The following is a 24,489-nucleotide window of genomic DNA, read 5'->3' on the forward strand; positions in this document are numbered from 1 at the left end:
AAGTTTGCCGATGACACAACAGTGGTAGGCCTGATCACCGACAACGACGAGACAGCCTATAGGGAGGAGGTCAGAGACCTGGCCGTGTGGTGCCAGGACAACAACCTCTCCCTCATCGACGGGGCTGTAGTGGAGCAGGTTGAGAGCTTCAAGTTCCTTGGTGTCCACATCACCAACAAACTAACATGGTCCAAGCACACCAAGACAGTCGTGAAGAGGGCACGCAAATCCTATTCCCCCTAAGGAGACTGAAAAGGTTTGGCATGGGTCCTCAGATCCTCAAAAGATTCTACAGCTGCACCATCAAGAGCATCCTGACTGGTTGCATGACTGCCTGGAATGGCAACTGCTCAGCCTCCGACCGCAAGACACTACAGAAAGTAGTGCGTACGGCCCAGTACATCGCTGGGGCCATGCTTCCTGCCATCCAGGACCTCTATACCCGGCGGTGTCAGAGGAAGGCCCTAAAAATTGTCAAAGACTCCAGCCACACTAGTCATAGACTGTTCTCTCTGCTACTGCACGGCAAGTGGTACCGGAGCGCCAAGTCTAGTTCCGAGAGGCTTCTAAACAGCTTCTACCCCCAAGCCATAAGACTCCTGAACATCTAATCAAATGGCTACCCAGACTATTTGCATTGCCCCCCCACCCCTCTTTTACGCTGCTGCTACTCTCTTTTTATTATCTATGTATAGTCACTTTAATAACTCTACCTACATGTACATATTACCTCGACTAACCGGTGTCCCCGCACAATGTACCGGTACCCCCTGTATATATACTCGCTATTGTTATTTTTACTGCTGCTCTTTAATTATTTGTTACTTTATTTCGTATTTTATATAGTATCTTTTGTTGTATTCGGCACATGTGACAATTTTTGGGGGGATATGTTACGAATCCAAATAGTATAATATGTTACAAATTTGTTGTGATTAAGATCCCGGACTGCATCTATAAACCAGATTAACCTGCCAGGTCTGTCAAAAGAAAAAGGTGGGCGGTGGCAATTCTGCAAAACCCTAACCACCTCCTCCCTCACACCGTAACGCCACTGGTTACCGAGATAGAAGTTGTTCACTGCGCTGATTGCACTGCCTGGTTTGACATTTCCACAGCTGTTGCTGTGTAATTTGTACAGCATGGACGCGCTAATAAAGGGATTCTCAAAAGCCAAGGATGGGGTCGTGGCAGCAGCGGAGAAGACGAAGCAGGGAGTGACTGGGGCGGCTGAGATGACAAAAGACGGCGTTATCTTTGTCGGTAGGTCTTGACAATTGTAGCCTACATGCTCTTTCTTATTGCTTTATATTTAATTTAATAAAAATTCTGTATGACCATGGTTGATCAGACAACATAAAGTGATAATTTTATTGAATGACAGTGGTCCCATGTTAGATATTTGTCACCCGTCCTTCACATTTTTGTTCTTTTCATAGGCAACAAAACAAAGGATGGAGTCACAACAGGTAGGCTACAGGTCACCATTACCAACATTTAAGCTATTTTATATAATATAATATACTGTAGTTCAGTCGAGTACAGGCTTATCTGAATGACAACAGAGACCGAATACAATATGGAATTTTATTGAATAGTTTGTGGTAGGTCTTGTCTCCGAGGAATGGTCCTTAGAGCCAGATGCTGATGACAGGTTGCCCTATGCTAGAGAACGGGGTTCCGATGATGTGCCTTCAGGTTATTATGCTAGTGGTGTTGGGGAGGTGGAAGGCCGTTGGAAGACTGTTGCTGCAAAACATCAAGTGAGAGACAAGGAGTGAGTTGACAAATACTCCCTAGATTTATGCCCATTGGTTGACAAAGGGAAGTGATTATTGCACAAGTGATCCCATAGGTTAATCAGCAAGCGTGGTGGAATTGCCTTAGTGTGCTATGCTCATTGGCTGAAGTTAAGGTGATTGACAGAGCTTTCCACACCTGGATTGTGCAACATTTGCCCATTATTCTTTTCAAAATTCTTAAAACTCTTGTCATTTTCAGGTCTTGCAATAGATTTTCCTGTAGATTAAAGTCAAAACTGTAACTCGGCCACTCAGGAACATTCACTGTCTTCTTGGTAAGCAACTCCAGTGTAGATTTGGCCTTGTGTTTTAGGTTATTGTCCTGCTGAAAGGGGAATTAATCTCCCAGTGTCTGGTGGAAGGCAGACTGAACCAGGTTTTCCTCTAGGATTTTGCTTGTGTTTAGCTCCATTCTGTTCCTTTTTTATCCTGAAAAACAGCCCAGTCCTAAACGATTACAAGCATACCCATAACATGATGCAGCCACCACTATGCTGGAAAATATGGAGAGTGGTACTCAGTAATCTGTTGTATTGGATTTGCCCCAAACATAACACTTTTATTCTGTACAGGCTTCCTTCTTTTCACTCTGTCAATTAGGTTAGTATTGTGGAGTAACTACAATGTTGTTGATCCATCCTCAGTTTTCTCCTATCACAGCCATTAAACTCTGTAACTGTTTTAAAGTCACCATTGGCCTCATGGTGAAATCCCTGAGCTGTTTCCTTCATCTCAGGCCTGTAACTTTGTAGTGACTGGGTGTATTGATACACCATCCAAAGTGTAATTAATAACTTCACCATGCTCAAAGGGATATTCAGTGTCTGCTTAAAAAATATATGTTTTATCTACCAATAGGTGCCCTTCTTTGCGAGGCATTGGAAATCCTCCCTGGTCTTTGTGGTTGAATCTGTGTTTGAAGTTCACTGCTCGACTTCGGGACCTTACAGATAATTGTATGTGTGGGGTACAGAGATGAGGTAGTCATAAAAAAATCATGTTAAACACTATTATTGCACACAGTGAGTCCATGCAACTTATGTGACTTGTTAAGCAAATGTTTACTCCTGAACTTATTTAGGCTTGCCATTACAAAGGGGTTGAAGATTTATTGACTCAAGACATTTCAGCTTCTCATTTTTTATTAATTTGTAAAAAATTTGAAAAACATAATTAATTCCACTTTGACATTATGGGATATTGTGTGTAGGCCAGTGACCAAAACTCTCAATTTAATCCATTAGACATTCCGGCTGTAACACAACAAAATGTGGAATAAGTTAAAGGGTATGAATACTTTCTGAAGGCACTAAGTGGGTCGTTCCACCAATTCGGTGCCTTTTGAGAAGTGTAACTTGGTCCGGAAAAACATTTGGTTTCACATTAGAGCACATGTTCAAGTTAATAAAAAACATGTTTCCCATCTTGAGGTAACATTTTTGTGTGCCAAACAAATTAAATTAAATGTATTTGTCACCGTATTGTGCCGAATACAACCAGTGTAGACTTTACAGTGAGTTGCTTAAGCCCTTAAACAACAATGCAGTTTAAAGAAAAATAGGAGTTAAGAAAATATTTATTAAATAAACTAAAGTAATAAAGTAACACAATAAAATAAAAATAATGAGTTGACCGTAACAGGGTTGACGATATCTTCTTAAATCAGCCATAAATCCCCTTGTGACAGGGAATGGAAGCTTGTTTTTCAGAAATGACTCTCAAAGCAACAAAATAACTAGGGCTTTACAATGATGGTGAAACTTGGAGAAATGTTGATTAAGTGGGATAAAATCTTCCAAGAAGTGACCCCCCATATTTTCTCTCTCTCGGTAGTTGCAGGTAAAACAGCGTCTGGGGTTTCCCAGGTGGGCGGAGCCATGGTGACAGGTGTGACAGCAGTGGCCCACAGGACTGTGGAGGGGGCGGGGAATATCGCTGCTGCGACTGGATTGGTCAAGAAAGACCCAGCCAAACAGGTGAGAACCTGCGATACATGACACACTCCTTCCTTGTTCAATATTTGATAACCTCGCTTACACACACTTTACAGCTCTCTATCTCTTCATTTAGGCACTGCCTCTCTCACACATTTTAAATTAAGATGAATGACAAACGGGTGGGGTTTACTTTTTTTTCTTATACACATATAAGAGAGAACAGAAGCAACCGTTGCTATTCATTTTAGTCTTGATACGGACATTTCATTAGAACCTATTGGCATCTGCCTCTCCTTTCAGCACAGCATTTTTCAACCATTTTATGTGACAGCTATGCAGTGCTCTTTCCCCTCTGTGAAATGGACTCTCACCTTGAGTCCTCTCCAGCTTGTTGCTTCTTCCTCTCTTCTCGTCTTCCTCAGGCATTCTTAGTTCTCAGTCATAAAAAGCAGGATGGATTCTCCATTGTCTGTCTGAAAGTCTGTTTATATAAAGGCAGAGAGAGAGAGAGAAGTGAGGTCATTTATCCTGACAGACAATTTGCAGCCCTGATGGTCTTTGAAGATGAAAAATGATTGTCTCTCTTTCAAAACAAAACTCAATAGAATCTTGAATATATAAAAGTAAAACTTGCCTGCAATGGTGGCCTTGTAGTAGTAGTGATGATTAATCTTCAAACCAACAGCAGAGCAACAGGGTTTCTTCAGTCTGCTCTTCCATGTTCTTCCAATTAAAGGGACAATGCAATATTTACTGCTGTTCAAATGGTCAATTCAATGAATGACAAACACCCATTGATTATTGAGAGATATAACTTGCCTCAAGAGTTTAGTAGAACTGAACTCCATCTATGCATTTGAGAATGGTTGCATTTCTCCAGCCCCATCCCTCAGCTTTATAGCAAAACAAGTGGAGGGGCTGCCATTTGTATGAAAAACAAATGACAGATTGTGGCTTTAAGTGTTAATCTGCCAGGTGAATTAGCCCCCCCCAAAGCACCCTGCTGACGTCACAGGTACTCAGCAATCATTGCATTCATTATCTGTACAGTGTCCTTACTGTCACGCGACGTGTATGCGGTCAGCGAAAGTCAAACGCAGGACACAGAGCGGCTAGCAACGTACTTTACTGAACACAGTAAAATAAACGTACAAAACAACAAACCTCCAAACAGGGAGGAAAACACAAATGCCCGTAATACAAAGCAACTGCCAAAATAACAAAGAACAATCACACACAAAATAACCAATGTGAGACAGGGGGTAATATAGGGAATACAATCCAACATAATGGAAAACAGGTGTAAACAATAAAGACCAAACAAGACAAACACCGAAACATCGATCGGCAGCAGCTAGTACTCCGGGGACGACGAACGGCGAAGCCTGCCCGAGCAAGGAGGAGGAGCAGCCTCGGCTGAATCCGTGACAGTACCCCCCCCCCCCCCCTTGACGCGCGGCTCCAGCCGTGCGCCGACCCCGGCCTCGGGGACGGCCAGGAGGACGCGGAGCAGGGCGAGTCGGATGACTCCGGTGGAAATCCCTCAACAGGGAGGGATCTAGGATTTCCCTCCTAGGGACCCAGCACCGTTCCTCCGGACCGTACCCCTCCCACTCCACGAGATACTGCAGACCCCCCATCCGACGCCTCGAATCCACGATGGAACGGACTGAGTACGCCGGAGCCCCCTCGATGTCTAGTGGGGGCGGAGGAGCCTCTCGTACCTCATTCTCCTGAAGTGGACCAGCTACCACCGGCCTGAGGAGAGACACATGGAACGAGGGGTTAATGCAGTAATTAATGGGAAGTTGTAACCTATAACATACCTCGTTCAATCTCCTCAGGACTTTAAATGGCCCCACAAACCGCCGACCCAGCTTCCGGCAGGGCAGGCGAAGGGGCAGGTTTCGGGTCGAGAGCCAGACCCGATCTCCCGGTGCATACACCGGAGCCTCACTGCGGTGCCGATCGGCGCACGCCTTTTTCCGCCTGATAGCCCGCTGCAGATGGACATGCGCAGCGTTCCATGTTTCCTCCGAGCGCCGAAACCACTCATCCACTGCAGGGGCTTCGATCTGGCTCTGATGCCAGGGACCGGCTGATAACCCAGCACACACTGAAAAGGCGTAAGATTAGTGGAGGAGTGGCGGAGTGAGTTTTGGGCTATCTCTGCCCAGGGGATATACCCCGACCACTCCTCCTGCCGGTCCTGGCAATAGGACCTCAGAAACCTACCCACATCCTGGTTTACTCTCTCCACCTGCCCATTACTCTCAGGGTGAAAACCCGAGGTCAGGCTAATCGCCCTCCAGACTCTAGAGGTGAACTGGGGACCCCGATCAGACATTATATCCTCAGGCACCCCGTAGTGCCAGAAGACGTGAGTAAACAGGGCGTCGGCCGTTTGTAGGGCTGTAGGGAGACCTGGCATAGGAATGAGATGGCAGGCCTTAGAAAACTGATCCACAACGACCAAGATCGTGGTGTTCCCCTGGGAGGGGGGAAGGTCCGTGACAAAATCCACCGATAGGTGAGACCACGGCCGTTGTGGAACGGGTAGGGGTTGTAACTTCCCTCTGGGCAGGTGTCTAGGCGCCTTACACTGGGCGCACACCGAGCAGGAAGAAACGTAAACCCTCACATCCCTAGCTAAGGTGGGCCACCAGTACTTCCCACTAAGGCAGTGCACTGTCCGACCAATACCAGGATGACCAGAGGAGGGTGACGTGTGAGCCCAATATATCAGTCGATCACGGACCTCGAGCGGCACGTACTTCCGTCCCTCTGGACACTGTGGGGGAGTAGGGTCGGCACGTAACGCCCGCTCGATGTCCGCATCGACCTCCCACACCACCGGTGCCACCAGACAAGACTCCGGAAGTATGGGAGTGGGCTCAATGGACCTCTCCTCTGTGTCATATCGTCGGGACAGGGCATCTGCCTTAGCGTTCTTACCCCAAATCGGGTAAGAAACATGGCCCACCTAGCCTGACGAGGGTTCAGTCTCCTCGCTGCCCGGATGTACTCCAGGTTACGATGGTCAGTCAGAATGAGAAAACGGTGTTTAGCCCCCTCAAACCAATGCCTCCATACCTTCAGGGCTTGAACCACCGCTAGCAGCTCCCTGTCCCCCACGTCATAATTGCGCTCCGCCGGACTGAGCTTCTTAGAATAGAAAGCACAGGGGCGGAGTTTTGGAGGCGTGCCCGAGCGCTGAGACAGTATAGCACCGATCCCCGCCTCGGACAAATCCACCTCAACTTGGAACGCCAAAGAGGGATCCGGATGTGCCAGCACCGGAGCCGAGGTGAACAGGTCCTTCAGATGTCTAAACGCCCTGTCTGCCTCAACCGACCACCGCAAACGCACCGGGCCCCCCTTTAGCAGGGAGGTGATGGGAGCTGCTACCTGTCCAAAGCCCCGGATAAACCTCCTGTAGTAATTGGCAAAACCCAAAAACCGCTGCACCTCCTTCACCGTGGTGGGAGTCTGCCAATTACGCACGGCTGAAACGCGGTCAATCTCCATCTCCACCCCTGACGCGGACAACCGATGTCCCAGGAAGGAGATGGACTCCTGGAAGAACAGACATTTCTCCGCCTTCGCATACAGGTCATGCTCCAACAGTCTTCCAAGTACCCGACGCACCAGGGACACATGCTCGGCTCGTGTAGCGGAGTATAATAGAATGTCATCAATATACACCACTACACCCTGTCCATGCAAATCCCGGAAAATCTCGTCCACAAACGATTGGAAGACTGAAGGAGCATTCATTAAACCGTATGGCATGACGAGGTACTCATAGTGACCCGAGGTGGTACTGAATGCTGTCTTCCACTCATCTCCCTCCCTAATGCGCACCAGGTTGTACGCGCTCCTGAGATCCAATTTTGTGAAGAATCGCGCCCCGTGTAATGACTCCGTCATACTAGCAATCAGAGGGAGAGGATAGCTGTATTTGATTGGAATCTGATTGAGACCACGGTAATCAATACACGGGCGTAAACCCCCATCCTTCTTCTTCACAAAAAATAAACTTGAGGACGCAGGGGAAGTGGACGATCGTATGTATCCCTGTCTCAGAGATTCGGTGACGTATGTTTCCATAGCCGCCATCTCCTCCTGAGACAGAGGATACACATGACTACGAGGAAGCGCAGCGCCTACCTGGAGGTCTATCGCACAATCCCCCTGTCGATGAGGTGGTAATTGAGTCGCCTTCTTTTTACAGAAGGCGAGTGCCAAATCGGCATACTCAGGAGGAATGTGCATGGTGGGAGTTTGGTTCGGACTTTCCACCGTCGTTGCCCCTACGGAAACACCTACACACCGCCCGACACACAGATCAGACCATCCCTTGAGAGCCCTCTGTTGCCATGAAATGTTGGGGTCATGAGATGTTAACCAGGGAAGCCCCAACACCACGGGAAACGCAGGAGAGTCAATCAAATATAACCGTATAATCTCCTCATGGCCCTCCTGCATCTTAATCTTAAGTGGCGCTGTGACCTCCCTAATCAATCCCGACCCCAAAGGGCGGCTATCTAGGGCATGGGTGGGGAAGGGCACATCAACTGGTACAATAGGAATCCCTAACTTATACGTGAACCGGCGATCGATAAAATTCCCAGCTGCGCCTGAATCTACTAGCGCCTTATGCTGGGAGTGAGGAGAAACCTCGGGAAACACAACTTTAATACACATATGTACAACAGAGAGCTCTGGGTGAGTTGGGTGCTTACTCACCTGGAATGACTCATCAGTGCGCTGCCTACTGCCTCGATTCCTAGGAGACCCTCCCCAGCACCGACCCGCAGTGTGTCCTCTGCGGCCACAGTTGGTGCAGGGGACGGCCTCTCTCCTGGTCTCTCTCTTAGTCTCCCTAGCACCAGCACCCCCGAGCTCCATAGGGCTCAGCTCGGAAGTGCTGGGGGATGGAATGGACGGCCCCGACTCCGGACATCCGCGGGTAGCCAACAGGGTATCTAGGCGAATCGACATGTCCACCAGCTGATCGAAGCTTAGGTTGGTGTCCCTGCAGGCCAATTCCTGACGCACGTCCTCCCTCAGGCTGCACCTGTAGTGGTCGATGAGGGCCCTCTCATTCCATCCCGCATTGGCAGCCAGAGTCCAGAAGTCCAATGCTAACTCCTGCGCGCTCCTCCTCCCCTGTCTGAGGTGGAACAGACGCTCACCTGCCGCCTTCCCCTCTGGGGGATGATCGAACACCGCCCTGAAGCGGCAGGTGAACTCCGCATAGTTGACTGTAGCAGCGTCTATTCCCCCCCACTCGGCATTGGCCCACTCCAGCGCCTTGCCGGACAGACAGGAGATGAGGGCGGACACGCTCTCGTATCCCGAGGGCACCGGGTGGATGGTTGCCAGGTAGAGTTCCACTTGGAGCAGGAAACCCTGACATCCGGCCGCGGTGCCATCATAAGCCCTCGGGAGCGAGAGCCGAATCCCACTGGACCCCGGAGATGAAGCGATGGGAATAGCTGATGGTGGTGGTATCGTCGGAGGAGGTGTGGGCAAACCTCCTCTTTCCCATCGCTCCAAGGTGTTCGTCACCCGTTCCATGGCGGTGCCGAGAGCCTGGATCATGGCCGCTTGTTGTGTTACGCGCTCCTCCATTGATCCAGCTGGCACCGCCGCTCCTGCTGACTCCATGTCTAGGTGTGTGATTCTGTCACGCGACGTGTATGCGGTCAGCGAAGTCAAACGCAGGACACAGAGCGGCTGGCAACGTACTTTACTGAACACAGTAAAATAAACGTACAAAACAACAAACCTCCAAACAGGGAGGAAAACACAAATGCCCGTAATACAAAGCAACTGCCGAAATAACAAAGAACAATCACACACAAAATAACCAATGTGAGACAGGGGGTAATATAGGGAATACAATCCAACATAATGGGAAACAGGTGTAAACAATAAATACCAAACAAGACAAACACCGAAACATCGATCGGCAGCAGCTAGTACTCCGGGGCAAGGAGGAGGAGCAGCCTCGGCTGAATCCGTGACACTTACACACACACACTGCCATTATTAGAACAAATCAATGACATCAATCAGAGAGAAAACCGCACTAATTAGAAAAATAACTTCAGCTGCCTTCCTCCTTTGCCTTCGTTCGTTTATGACTAGATTAATAAATTGTTACATGGCACACATGCGCACACACAGAGATTAAATTAGTGTTAAGTGGGACATAATTCTAGAGGGATTACACAATTAGGCTGTGATTATGCTACTGAGAGGAAGTTATAAACAAATAGAATCTCCCTGGGCAGAGAAGAAAACAGTGTATTGCTCATACAGTGGGGAGAACAAGTATTTGATACACTGCAGAGTTTGCAGGTTTTCCTACTTACAAAGCATGTAGAGGTCTGTAATTTTTATCATAGGTACACTTCATCTGTGAGAGACGGAATCTAAAACAAAAATCCAGAAAATCACATTGTATGATTTTTAAGTAATTAATTTGCATTTTATTGCATGTATTTGATCACCTACCAACCAGTAAGAATTCCGGCTCTCACAGACCTGTTAGTTTTTCTTTAAGAAGCCCTCCTGTTCTCCACTCATTACCTGTATTAACGGCACCTGTTTGAACTCGTTACCTGTATAAAAGACACCTGTCCACACACTCAATCAAACAGACTCCAACCTCTCCACAATGGCCAAGACTAGAGAGCTGTGTAAGGACATCAGGGATAAAATTGTAGACCTGCACAAGGCTGGGCTGGGCTACAGGACAATAGGCAAGCAGCTTGGTGAGAAGGCAACAACTGTTGGCGCAATTATTAGAAAATGGAAGAAGTTCAAGATGACGGTCAATCACCCTTGGTCTGGGGCTCCATGCAAGATCTCACCTCGTGGGGCATCAATGATCATGAGGAAGGTGAGGGATCAGCCCAGAACTACACGGCAGGACCTGGTCAATGACCTGAAGAGAGCTGGGACCACAGTCTCAAAGAAAACCATTAGTAACACACTACGCCTTCATGGATTAAAATCCTGCAGCGCACGCAAGGTCCCCCTGCTCAAACCAGCGCATGTCCAGGCCCGTCTGAAGTTTGCCAATGACCATCTGGATGATCCAGAGGAGGAATGGGAGAAGGTCATGTGGTCTGATGAGACAAAAATAGAGCTTTTTGGTCTAAACTCCACTCGCCGTGTTTGGAGGAAGAAGAAGGATGAGTACAACCCCAAGAACACCATCCCAACCGTGAAGCATGGAGATGGAAACATCATTCTTTGGGGATGCTTTTCTGCAAAGGGGACAGGACGACTGCACCGTATTGAGGGGAGGATGGATGGGGCCTTGTATCGTGAGATCTTGGCCAACAACCTCCTTCCCTCAGTAAGAGCGTTGAAGATGGGTCGTGGCTGGGTCTTCCAGCATGACAACGACCCGAAACACACAGCCAGGGCAACTAAGGAGTGGCTCCGTAAGAAGCATCTCAAGGTCCTGGGGTTGCCTAGCCAGTCTCCAGACCTGAACCCAATAGAACATCTTTGGAGGGAGCTGAAAGTCCGTATTGCCCAGCGACAGCCCCGAAACCTGAAGGATCTGGAGAAGGTCTGTATGGAGGAGTGGGCCAAAATCCCTGCTGCAGTGTGTGCAAACCTGGTCAAGACCTACAGGAAACGTATGATCTCTGTAATTGCAAACAAAGGTTTCTGTACCAAATATTAAGTTCTGCTTTTCTGATGTATCAAATACTTATGTCATGCAATAAAATGCAAATTAATTACTTAAAAATCATACAATGTGATTTTCTGGATTTTTGTTTTAGATTCTGTCTCTCACAGTTGAAGTGTACCTATGATAAAAATTACAGACCTCTACATGCTTTGTAAGTAGGAAAGCCTGCAAAATCGGCAGTGTATCAAATACTTGTTCTCCCCACTGTATGTATGTTCTTAACTTGTAGATGTTAGGGTTTACGATTTAATGACAGACTGTTAACTTAAATGTTAAACAAATCGAGTAGCTGGCCAGTGTCCACACAAGATTTGGTTCTGGGTTCCAAGATCAAGGACTTCATAACAATAATTACCGACACACACCCAGAAATGCTACTGATGAATAAGATAAAGTAGTGAAATTCTGGGCTGCAAAAGGAATAAATATTTTGGTCTGGACAGTAGGCAACGCCTTGGAACCACTCTGGTAATCAGAGTAATGTCTTGAGTATTATTTTTCAGCCAATTACAATCTTTGTTTTTCTCTGTTAATCACCAGTGTGTCAACACAATCCCCTGTCCATTCGATTTGTTTTTAAAGAGGTTTGTTTGTGGCATTTCCTGTGGCCATTGATTGGCTACCTAACGGTGTATCTCCAAACCCTGTCTAACTCCTAATCGTGTCCTCTGTATAACACCTTAATGTGTCCTTCGAGTTTGAGAGAGAAAACACAGAAATACAGAGTGCGTCCCAAATGGCACCCTAATTCCCTACATGGGCGCTGTTCAAAAGTAGTGCACTATATAAGTAATAGGGTGCCATTTGGGACGAAGCCAGAGACTGTGCACGGAATTGGATTGATCTCATTTAGACAGAGCCTTAGTACCTCTCTGTTCCCTGCTTGACTTCTGAGCCCCAGTCATTAGTGTCATTGATATCGATCAAATTAAAAAGGTCCAATCGACCGACCCCCATGTTAGAGCCCATCAAAGGGGCTTCTCTGCCTAGGGGGCTCCGACCCAGGCTCCATCTCTCTTTACCTTTATTTATCCATCTATCCGTCTCTCCATCCCTCCTTCCTAAAGCAAGCAAGGGAACAGCAGGTGAGGGAGCAGAGCGATCAATCTACTTTCATGTGGTTGTCCACAGCCATCAGTTAGCCAGTGTGAGAGAGGAAGAGCGAGGCTGCTGCCTGTTTGTTGGATAGAACACCCATCCACCCACACACACACACACAACAAGCAGTGCTGTGTGTGTGAGGAGACAGCTCAGGCTGGTAAATGGATTTGGGCTTGTAAGACCAAACAGAGAACACACCTCATCAGCTCCTGTAGACCAACTCATTGTACTCATGTCACAGATGTTGTATGTCACAGATGTTGTATGTTCAAGCCAAACCTTGACCCGGAAAATATAAAAAACTATCGGCCTATATCGAATCTTCCATTCCTCTCAAAAATTTTAGAAAAAGCTGTTGCGCAGCAACTCACTGCCTTTCTGAAGACAAACAATGTATACGAAATGCTTCAGTCTGGTTTTAGACCCCATCATAGCACTGAGACTGCACTTGTGAAGGTGGTAAATGACCTTTTAATGGCGTCAGACCGAGGCTCTGCATCTGTCCTCGTGCTACTAGACCTTAGTGCTGCCTTTGACACCATCGATCACCACATTCTTTTGGAGAGACTGGAAACCCAAATTGGTCTACACGGACAAGTTCTGGCCTGGTTTAGATCCTACCTGTCGGAAAGATATCAGTTTGTCTCTGTGAATGGTCTGTCCTCCGACAAATCAACTGTACATTTCGGTGTTCCTCAAGGTTCCGTTTTAGGACCACTATTGTTTTCACTATATATTTTACCTCTTGGGGATGTTATTCGAAAACATAATGTTAACTTTCACTGCTATGCGGATGACACACAGCTGTACATTTCAATGAAGCATGGTGAAGCCCCAAAATTGCCCTCGCTAGAAGCCTGTGTTTCAGACATAAGGAAGTGGATGGCTGAAAACTTTTTACTTTTAAACTCGGACAAAACAGAGATGCTTGTTCTAGGTCCCAAGAAACAAAGAGATCTTCTGTTAAATCTGACAATTCATCTTGATGGTTGTAAAGTCGTCTCAAATAAAACTGTGAAGGACCTAGGCGTTACTCTTGACCCTGATCTCTCTTTTGACGAACATATCAAGACTGTTTCAAGGACAGCTTTTTTCCATCTACGTAACATTGCAAAAATCAGAAATTTTCTGTCCAAAAATGATGCAGAAAAATTAATCCATGCATTTGTTACTTCTAGGTTAGACTACTGCAATGCTCTATTTTCCGGCTACCCGGATAAAGCACTAAATAAACTTCAGTTAGTGCTAAATACGGCTGCTAGAATCCTGACTAGAACCAAGAAATTTGATCATATTACTCCAGTGCTAGCTTCCCTACACTGGCTTCCTGTTAAGGCAAGGGCTGATTTCAAGGTTTTACTGTTAACCTATAAAGCGTTACATGGGCTTGCTCCTACCTATCTTTCCGAGTTGGTCCTGCCGTACATACCAATACGTACGCTACGGTCACAAGACGCAGGCCTCCTAATTGTCCCTAGAATTTCTAAGCAAACAGCGGGAGGCAGGGCTTTCTCCTATAGATCTCCATTTTTATGGAACAGTCTGCCTACCCATGTGAGAGACGCAGACTCGGTCTCAACCTTTAAGTCTTTACTGAAGACTTATCTCTTCAGTAGGTCATATGATTGAGTGTAGTCTGGCCCAGGAGTGTGAAGGTGAACGGAAAGGCTGGAGCAACGAACAGCCCTTGCTGTCTCTGCCGGGCCGGTTCCCCTCTCCACTGGGGTTCTCTGCCTCTAACCCTGTTGCAGGGGCTGAGTCACTGGCTTGCTGGTGCTCTTTCATGCCGTCCCTGGGGGGGGTGCGTCACTTGAGTGGGTTGAGTTACTGACGTGATCTTCCTGTCTGGGTTGGCGCCCCCCCCCCCTTGGTTTGTGCTGTGGTGGAGACCTCTGTGGGCTATACTCGGCCTTGTCTCAGGATTGTAAGTTGGTGGTTGGGGATATCCCTCTAGTGGTGCGGGGGCTGTGCTTTGGCGGAGTGGGTGGGGTTATATCCTTCCTGTTTGGCCCTGTCCGGGGGTTTCTTCGGATGGGGCCACAGTGTCTCCGGACCGCTCCTGTCTCAGCCTCCAGTATTTATGCTGCAGTAGTTTATGTGTCGGGGGGCTGGGGTTAGTTGGTTATACCTGGAGTACTTCTCCTGTCTTATCCAGTGTCCTGTGTGAATTTAAGTATGCTCTCTCTAATTCTCTCGTTCTCTCTTTCTCTCTGAGAACCTGAGCCCTAGGACCATACGTCAGGACTACCGGGCATGATGACACCTTGCTGTCCCCAGTCCGCCTGGCCTTGCTGCTATTCCAGTTTCAACTGTTCTGCCTGCGGCTACGAAACCCCTACCTGTCCCAGACCTGCTGTTTTCAACTCTAAATGATCGGCTATGAAAAGCCAACTGAGAGACCTGAGCCCTAGGACCATACGTCGGGACTACCGGCCGTGGTGACTCCTTGCTGTCCCCAGTCCGCCTGGCCTTGCTGCTATTCCAGTTTAAACTGTTCTGCCTGCGGTTATGGAACCCCTACCTGTCCCAGACCTGCTGTTTTAAACTCTAATGATCGGCTATGAAAAGCCAACTGAGATTTATTCCTGATTATTATTTGACCATGCTTGTCACTTATGAACATTTTTGAACATCTTGGCATGGTTCTGTTATAATCTCCACCCGGCACAGCCAGAAGAGGACTGGCCACCCCTCATAGCCTGGTTCCTCTCTAGGTTTCTTCCTAGGTTTTGCCTTTCTAGGGAGTTTTTCCTAGCCACCGTGCTTCTACACCTGCATTACTAGCTGTTTGGGGTTTTAGGCTGGGTTTCTGTACAGCACTTCGAGATATTAGCTGATGTAAGAAGGGCTATATAAAATAAAATTGATTGATTGATTGATTCTGTTGATGAGCCACAAGACAAGAGGAACACAATTAAAATGTAGTTAATGTTTCATATGGGAAATGGCTCAATTCAAGTTAAAACTTACCTGGATAAGATATTCCAGTTTTTATTCTCTTTATACGACAAGTATTATCATTTGAACTAACTATATCATGGGGCTTCATGGGTTTGGGTTTCTTGAAATGATTAACAGAATAGAAAATAGCACAGTAGAGACAGTATTTATTGGCCACGGTGGGTGTTGAGAGAAGCCGTGTGGTGTGCTTCTTTCTCTGTAGAAGCACACCAGTGAGTCTCTGGCTCTGCTGCGTGAACAGATGGAGACGCGGTGGGCGGTGTTAAATGGAATAGCAGGAGGAGAGGGCACAAACACACATACATGCATAAAGGAGCAGAGGGCACGTGGGCCCATGCCACGCGGTAACTGCTCTAAGGTCGTGTCAGCTGGTAGCCGTGTCTCACACACACACTGGGAGATGAGTGGAGCTGTGTGTCACCTGCCTGTATCTTATTAAAGAAGGTCACACCAATGACAAGCACCGATAAAGTTCTACTATCTGATGTGTGTGCTGTGGAGCCTCTCCTCCTTCATTAACTCTTAATGCCTTGTATTGTAGCACAGAACATGCACATGGATCAAGAAGCAATTTACTGTAATAGGTTTGGTTCCCACAGCCTGCAATTGTTAGCACGCTTGTCATTACCAACGAGGAATACACTGTGTACAAAACATTAGGAACACCTTCCTAATGTTGAGTTGCACCCCCTTTTGCCCTCAGAACAGCCTCCATTCGTCGGGGCATGGACTCTACAATGTGTCAAGCTTTCCACAGGGATGCTGGCCCATGTTGAATCCAATGCTTCCCACAGTTGTGTCAAGTTGGGTGGTGGACCATTCTTGATACACATGGGAAACTGTTGTGTGAAAAACCCAGCATCGTTGCAGTTTTGACACACTCAAACTGGTGTGCCTGGCACCTACTACCATACCCCGTTCAAAGGCACTTCAATATTTTGTCTTGCCCATTCACCCTCTGAATGGCACACATACACAATCCATGTCTCAAGGCTTAAAAATCCTTCTTTAACCTGTCTCCTCCCTTTCATCTACACTGATTGAAGTAGATTTAACAGGTGACATCAATAAGGGATCATAGCGTTCACCTGGATTTATCTGGTCAGTCTATGTCATGGAAAGAGCAGGTGTATCTAATGTTTTGTGCACTCAGTGTTTACTGCAGCAGCAACCAACTAACAAAAGTTATCATTGTCTACTGTGGATATTTCCAACACTTCCCCATTGTTGACCTGGTCAGTGAATGTGTGTTGTTATTATTGCAGGATGAAGATGCTATGTCTAAAGACTCACCCATCAAGGAGTCATCTGGGGACCCAGAGGGTGGTGATACTGCTGCAGAGGTAGGATATTTACCTACGCTTATAACAGTTTCTAGAGCAGTGGTTCCCAACCTTTTTTAAACCGTGGTACACCTTGATTTAAAAAAAAACTATCAAGATAAAATAATCAAGATTAGGAAAAGTTTTGCGGCACACCTGAGAGTAGGGATGTGAACTAAAGGTCTTGGACCCATTCCGAAATGGATCTGTGGCTTTCCCACCCAACATGCATAAATAAAACATTTAAAAACGGAGACCCGTTCCGAATGGACCCGAGGATAGTCAGACCCGTTCCGAAAAGGCTTATGGAAAAACAGACCCAAACAGACCCATGCCGGCTCGGATCTGAGAGACCCGTTCAGATCCGAGAGTAGAAAGCGAGAGAGAAATAAACTTCCGACTGGGCGCTGCCAGCGCCATCAATAAACAAGTGACATTGGCCAAATGATCCACAGTTACTTACTTGTCCTTAAACTGCCTATAAGAAATGTCAAAACAACTATTTATTGTGTTTCGATGTGTAGCATATTCAAGACTTTATAGCCTATTGTTTTATTGGTTTTTACTTTCCTAAAACAGTAATTGTCCACCTCACGGTTCAGCTGTGGGAGATTTGAGCGCTAAATGCATCAGGGCATTGCATGCATATAGGCCTGTAGGCCTAGGCGTCCACTGTATGATATGAATATTTTTAAACAATTATATAAAAGAAGAGAAGCTTAGGCCTAGCCCTAGAGAGACCGAGAGAAAGATGCATTCTTTATCCTTATCAGAAACTTTGCTAAAGAAATCTGTGTCAGATATCTCGATTTCTATTGATGGGTACACGGTTTTTAGAACTGATCGGATGAGTAAAGGAGGAGGGGTTGCAATTTGTGAAATCCAAGTTTAACACCTCAAATTCTCTCGATTACCAAAGCCAAACATTTTGAATTGCTTGCGGTTAAAGTGAACGTATATAAGGACTCCCACATTACTGTAGTCGGCTGCTACAGACTGCCCTCTGCTTCGGGAGACTCACTTAACTCTCTCTCTGATGTCCTGCACAAGCTAAGTGACTCTGAATTCATTATTTTTGGAGATTTGAACTGGGACATGCTTACATCTGTATCGGACTCTTTTAAAGAACTGTGACTCTGAATCTCACGCAATTAATTAATGCGCCTACAAGACGGAATCCCAGAGCACCTAACAAATCAAAGCTTTTGGACATTCTTCTAACGAATATCTCTCACAAATACACATCGACTGGGATATTCTGTAATGATGTCAGTGATCACTGTGAAATTGCTTGTTAGATATACAAAAATGACCAAAGCCAAACCCAGTTATATTTTTTAAAGACGTGTTCTTACATGATCTGTACCATAATAATGACAGTAAGTCTGATTCTCGATGTTGACACTGCCTGGGACTATTTTTATATGACATTTGTGTCCATTTGCGATAAGCATGCCCCTGTGAAGAAATTTAGAATCAGTGGAAGGGACAATCCCTGGTTTTCAGATAACTTGGCAGAATTAATTAGAAAGAGAAATGTCTCTTGGGCTCAAGCTAGACATACAAATGCTCCTGTTGACTGGGCCTCCTTCAGAGCGCTAAGAAACAAATGTACATGATCAGGAAGTCCAAATCAGATTTCTATCTAAATGTGGTCACAGGGAACCTAAACAACCCTACCAAGTTCTGGAAGCTAATCAAATCAGTGTCAGCTTCTAATGTATCCTCTGGCCTTCCTGACCATTTAATGATGGATTCTAATGAAGTGAAGGATAAAGCTGATATTGTAGGGGTTTTTAACAAGCACTTCATATCTGATGGTTCAGTTTCTGATAATGGTGGGGCCCAGGCCTCTAATGTAAGCTCTGTTACAGTAAACTATGATATAGGCTCTCATGTGAACCATTTTAACTTTGAGCCTGTTTATTAAGCTGAGGTCTATAAAGCACTAAAGGCAGTAGACAATTAAAAAGTATTCAGGTCCAGACATCCCGGATCCCTCTTAAAGTAACAGCTGGTATTATTACTGAGCCTGTGGCTCACATTTTCAACTTGAGTCTCTTGACCAATTCCATACCCATCATTTGGAAATCAGCTTATGTCCTCCCACTACTAAAGGGTGGAGATCCCTCAGACGTGAATAACTATCGTCCTATCTCCAAACTCCATATCCTGGCCAAAGTCTATGAATCCCTAGTGAACTCACAGTTTAAAAAACATCTTAATTGAAAAGAACATACTGAGCGGGGTTCAGTCTGGCTTTAGATCGGGGCACAGGCTGTTGAGTCTCTGGTTCAGGCTGTTGAAGACCTCCAGACTGCTTTTCAGTCACTGCAGGTCTCCCTTTATGGTCTCAAACTGGTCTTGAATGTATAAAAAACTAAATTCATGACCTTTACCAGAGCTCGCACTCAGCCAGAGAAGGTTAGCATTGTCACATCTGGTGGCTTATCCATTGGAAAAAGTGTCATCCTACAAATACCTAGGTATATGATTGGATGACAAGTTTTCCTTTAAAGTTCATATGGATAATCTTGTGAGGAAGCTTACATTTAAATTGGGTTGTTATTTTCGTAATAAGGCTTGCTTCCTGCTTATGGCTAGAAAGAAGCGTGTTCAGGCCACTTTTCTCTCTGTAATTGATTATGGTGACTTGTTGTATATGCATGCAGCCTCCTCTGTCTTACAGAGACGACTCTGTTTATCATGCTTCCTTGCGCTTTATTACAAATACCAAGTCACTCACCCACCATTGCACCTTGTAACAAATGGTGGGTTGGACCTCACTTTATACAGTATGCGCAGAAGGCTATATTTGTGTTCATCTACATAGCCCTTTTGGGTAAACTCCCTCTTTACTTCTTTAGTCTGGTCTTCTTCACCACCAGCAGTTACCATACCCGGTCTGCTAGGTGGTTGCTACTTAAAGTCCCCAGGATATTTACAGTATTAGGCAAGACTGCTTTCTCGTCTTGTGCATCAGAGGCATTGAATAGTCTACAACCCATGCTTCATCTAGATATATTAGTGCCACTGAATGAATTAAAAATGTTGATGGGAGACTCTGTTAGAGGAGTGTAAATGCTTTTTTTTAGACTGGATCATGTTGTTGAATTGTATTGTTGTATGTTTTAATTCTGTAATGTATTGATTGTTGCTGCCTTCTTGGCCAGGTCTCCCTTGAAAAAGAGACTCTGGGTCTCAATGGGCTTTTCCTGGTTAAATAAAGGTTAAATCAAATAAATAAATAGGCTACTAATATACAGAGAGGCGTACAGAAGGAGGCTAATTCGTACATTTTCTATCAGAATATTGTTTTTATAAAGATAAGCATTAGATTAAAGGAGTAACACTGGTAGGCCTAAAACACCTCACCTCAAGTTCAGCTGTCAGAGAGAGTTGGAGCGCCGGTGCACACTGCCTTTATAAGCCTGTTTACATGGAAAATACAAACAAGTTATTATGTTGTGGCATTAAATTACGTTTTGCATCTCGCCCTCTTTGGTTTTGCCTTTTTATGGTTTGAGTGTGAGCAGCCCTATATAGGCCTACCGGTAATTCTATTATATTGCGGCAAACACATCATTACAGTTGGAACTTAATTTAGCCAACAAATATCAACAACTGAAACAAAATACTTGCATACTTAAAGAACTGGTTGAGATTCTTAAATAGGCTTACAATAATAATGATAAAACAAATGATAATAAATATGAAAACAGTTAAAAGTAAAAATATTGCATCAAACCTAAATAGCGAGTTGCACACAGACCATTTGGCCGCGCCAACGTTCTTCTCATCTTTGTCCACCCACAGAGGACATTCCCCTTGTCGGCTTCTTTTCACTATACTCTTTCTCCTCCAACTTTTCATTTACTTCAATGAAAATGGCCTCCATTTTCACAATCAACAGTAGCAAAGGCCAAGGCTCCTTACACTCGCTCTTGCGCTCCTCAGCAGCAGCAACCAGTTTCAGCTGTAGGATCCGGACCCGCTTGGATCTCAGAATTTTGGGTCTGTTGGATCCGTGAAGACCTCTAGTGTGAACATTAAAATGTTGAAACGGAATTGGGATCCTAATGTCTGTTTTTTCTTCCCCCCCGGCTGACGGGAGATTGGGAAGGGGAATAAAGTGGGCAGCCTTCGAGAACCGGTCCACAACGACCAGGATGACTGTGTATCCATCAGAGGGGGGTAGGGCAGAAATGAAATCCAGCGAGATGTGGGACCAGGGGCGCTTGGGGATAGGCAGGGGTTGGAGCAGCCCTGCCGCGGGCTGACGTGAGCTCTTTGTGCGCACGCACACCGGGCAAGTAGCCACGAAGGCGCGCATATCCCCCTCAGCAGATGGCCACCAAAACCTCCTACGCAGGAACTCCAACGTCCTGGCGCCCCCTGGATGGCTGGTGAGGTCGGACGTGTGCGCCCACTGAAGCAGTCGCGAGCGCGCAACCTTGGGTACGTACATCCTCCCCGATGGACCTCCGCCCGGATCAGGCTCCCGCCTTAGCACTGCTCTGACCAGCCTATCAATTCCACACGAAACTGGGGCAGCAATCAGGGCGTTGGGGACAATGGGGTCGTCCCTCTCCACCAGGTCCACAGGGTCGAACTGCCGGGAGAGCACGTCAGGCTTGGTGTTCTTCGACCCCGGATGGTATGAGATGGTGAACCGGAACCTGGTGAAGAACAACGCCCACCTGGCCTGGCGAAAGTTGAGCCTCTTGGCCCCCTGAATGTAGGCTAAGTTCTTGTGGTCAGTCCATACGATGAATGGATGGGCGGCCCACTCTAGCCAATGCCTCCACTCCCCCAGGGCGAGCTTGACCGCTAGCAGCTCACGGTTCCCCACGTCGTAATTCCGCTCCGCCGGGGACAGCCGACGGGAGAAAAATGCGCAGGGGTGAGTCTTAACGTCCGTGAGGAACCGCTGGGACAGGATTGCTCCCACCTCAACGTCTGAAGCATCCACCTCCACAATGAACGGCAGGGACGGATCAGGATGCCCGAGAACCGGGGCCGATATAAAGCGCCAATTAAGTGTATCATGCGTTCCCCGCTTCCTGGGGCCAGGCGAAGGAGCGTACGCTCATCTGGTTGAGGGCTGTCAGGGGAGTGGCTAGGGAGCTAAAATTGTGAATAAATCGCCTATAAAAATTAGCGAACCCTAAAAACCGTTGTCGTTGCTTGAGGGCTGGGGCTTATCCAGTACCGCGCTGACCTTGGCTGGGTCCATCCGTAGGTCCCTCTGGGTGAAGATGAACCCCAGGAAGGAGACTGTCTCTGTGTGGAACACACACTTCTCCGCCTTGACGTAGAGCTGGTGACGGAGAAGGAGTTGGAGGACCTGCCGAACGTACTGCTGGTGTTTACTCATGTCCTTCAAAAATATTAGGACGTCATCCAAATACACGAAGACGCTGTAGTCGAGGAGGTCCCGGAGCACGCCATTGACCAACACCTGGAACACCGCAGGCGCGTTGGCTAGACCGAACGGCATGACTTAGTAATGCCCTCTGGGTGTGTTAAAAGCAGTCTTCCACTCGTCCCCCTCCCGAATCCTCACCAGGTTGTCGGCATTACGTAAGTCCAGCTTGGTGAAGACCCGGGCTCCCTGCAATGACTCGATTGCTGTCGTCATCATGGGGAATTGGTAGCGGTTCTTAACTGTGATGTCGTTGAGCGCCCGGTAATCAATGCACGGCTGCTGCCCCCACGTCCTTTTTCCCCACGAAGAAGAAGCCCGCGGGTGAGGTAGAGATACGAGTGCCTCGTCGATATACTCCCTCATGGCCAGCGTCTCCGGCCTGGGACAAGGAAAATAATCGCCCTCGTGTGGGCATGGCGCCCGGCAGGAGATCGATAGCACAGACGTAAGGCCTGTGAGGAGGTAGGCCCTTGGCACGCCTCTTACTAAACACCTCCCCCAGATCCCAATACTCCCGGGGAACGCCTGCCAGGTCTGGGCTGGTGACGGAGTCTGTAGCCGCCGTCCTCCCGGTGGCAACTGCCGCTAGGGCGGTTCGGAGTGCGGGACCTGGGGAAGAGGTGAGGACTGGTAGGTGGTCTGGGATGGTGGTTTGGGCTGATGAGTGGTCGGTGGAGACCGGAACAGGACAGGGCGGAGCCTCCCTCCAGAATGAGCCACCCCGTGGACCAGTCTATCCGGGGTTTGTGGGCAAGGGGTGCCCACCCAGCCAGGGGTGCCCACTCTCGTGAAAAGCGTTTTTGTACCTGAGAGTTCCTCAAAAGGCAAACCACTGTTCTAGAGCGCTATTTCAACAAGCCTACTGTACTGTAGCTGAAACCTGTGTCAGAGGCTCTAGTCCAGGACTCTCCAAGCCTGTTCCTGGAGAGCTACCGTCCTGTAGGTTTTCACTCCAACCCTAATCTAGCTAACCTTAATCTAATAATTAGCCCTTTGATAAACTGAATCAGGTAAAATACAACTGGGCTTGGAATGAAAACCTACAGGAGGGTAGCTCTCCAGGAACAGGGTTCGAGAGCCCTGTTATGGTATTTTGTGACAATCGAATCAAAATTTCAGAGATAAGAGTCTCAAACTGAGTCATTAGCTAGATTTTCATGTAAATATTCTAAAATCTGCATAAAACAAGATGCACATTTTCCCACCAGTGACATGTTTAATCAGACTTTTTGTGGATAAAAGGCTGTGCGTGATAACGTAGTGCACACAGGGGAAGAGATTCACGTAGTGTACATAGATTCCCATGTATCGAATGAAAAATAGAAGTTAAATGGGTTTCCATCGCATTTTCAACTCTACTGATGGTTTTGTCACAACCGTTATACGCTGCTTGTCACACCCTGGCAATGGGACTCTAGGTGTTGAGCCAGGGTGTGTTTGTTCTATGTGGTGTGTTTCTATGTTGGGGGTTCTGGTTTGTTGTTTTCTGTGTTTGCCTTAGTGACTCCCAATCAGAGGCAACGAGTGTCAGCTGTTCGTTGGTTGTCTCTGATTGGGAGCCATATTTAAACTGTCTGTTTTTCATTCGGGTTTGTGGGATTTTGTTCGTGTTGGTTTGGGTTGTAACCATAGACGTCACGCATCGTTGTTTATTGTTTTGATCGTGTGATCATTTAATAAATATAATATGTTCACCTTCAACGCTGCGCATTGGTCCTCCTCATTAGACGATCGTGACAGAAAATCCCACCAAGATGTGACCAAGCAGCGTGTCCAGGAGCCATCGCCAGGGAGATCCCTAACAGATCTCCTTCGCCTCCTTGACTGGGTCAAGCCGAGTGAGGAGGAGAAGGGCTTGACCTTGTGGCAGAAGGGCGAAAGGCTGGCGAGGGACATGGAGACCTGGTCCACGGGTAGGGGAGACGCCCAGACATTTTTTAGGGGGGGGCTAACGGCATGGACGACGGGCCAGCAGGAGACCGCGGCAGAGCGGCCCAGCGGATTGGCAGAGGAGGACGCCAGGTTACGGGAGTCACTGGTCACCAGGGGGAAGGAGGTTGTAGAGGCACGGCGAGAGGTACTGGCGTGTGTTGCCAGTCCGGTCCGGCCTGTTCCTGATCCCCACGTAGGGCCAGTGGTGTGTGTTCCCAGTACGGTCCGGCCTGTTCCTGCCACTCACACCAAGTCAGTGGTGCGCGTCGTCAGCCCGGTCCGGCCC

The 24,489-nt window shown here is 47.2% G+C and overlaps 1 protein-coding gene across 1 annotated transcript in view; it reads left to right on the forward strand.

Annotated features, from left to right (window-relative positions):
• The first annotated feature begins 1,071 nt into the window (after positions 1-1,071).
• LOC311128343 (uncharacterized protein) overlaps positions 1,072-24,489 on the forward strand; it is a 30,019-nt gene continuing 6,601 nt past the window's right edge. Inside the window, exons 1-4 of the mRNA XM_084160452.1 lie at positions 1,072-1,263; positions 1,440-1,469; positions 3,636-3,778; positions 16,787-16,864. Coding sequence (XP_084016578.1) covers positions 1,143-1,263; positions 1,440-1,469; positions 3,636-3,778; positions 16,787-16,864 — 372 coding nt within the window. The 5' untranslated portion in view covers positions 1,072-1,142. The remainder of the gene's footprint in view (positions 1,264-1,439; positions 1,470-3,635; positions 3,779-16,786; positions 16,865-24,489) is intronic.

The sequence above is a fragment of the Coregonus lavaretus genome, assembly GCF_964263955.1.
Source record: "Coregonus lavaretus genome assembly, chromosome: 4".
NCBI lineage: Eukaryota > Metazoa > Chordata > Actinopteri > Salmoniformes > Salmonidae > Coregonus > Coregonus lavaretus.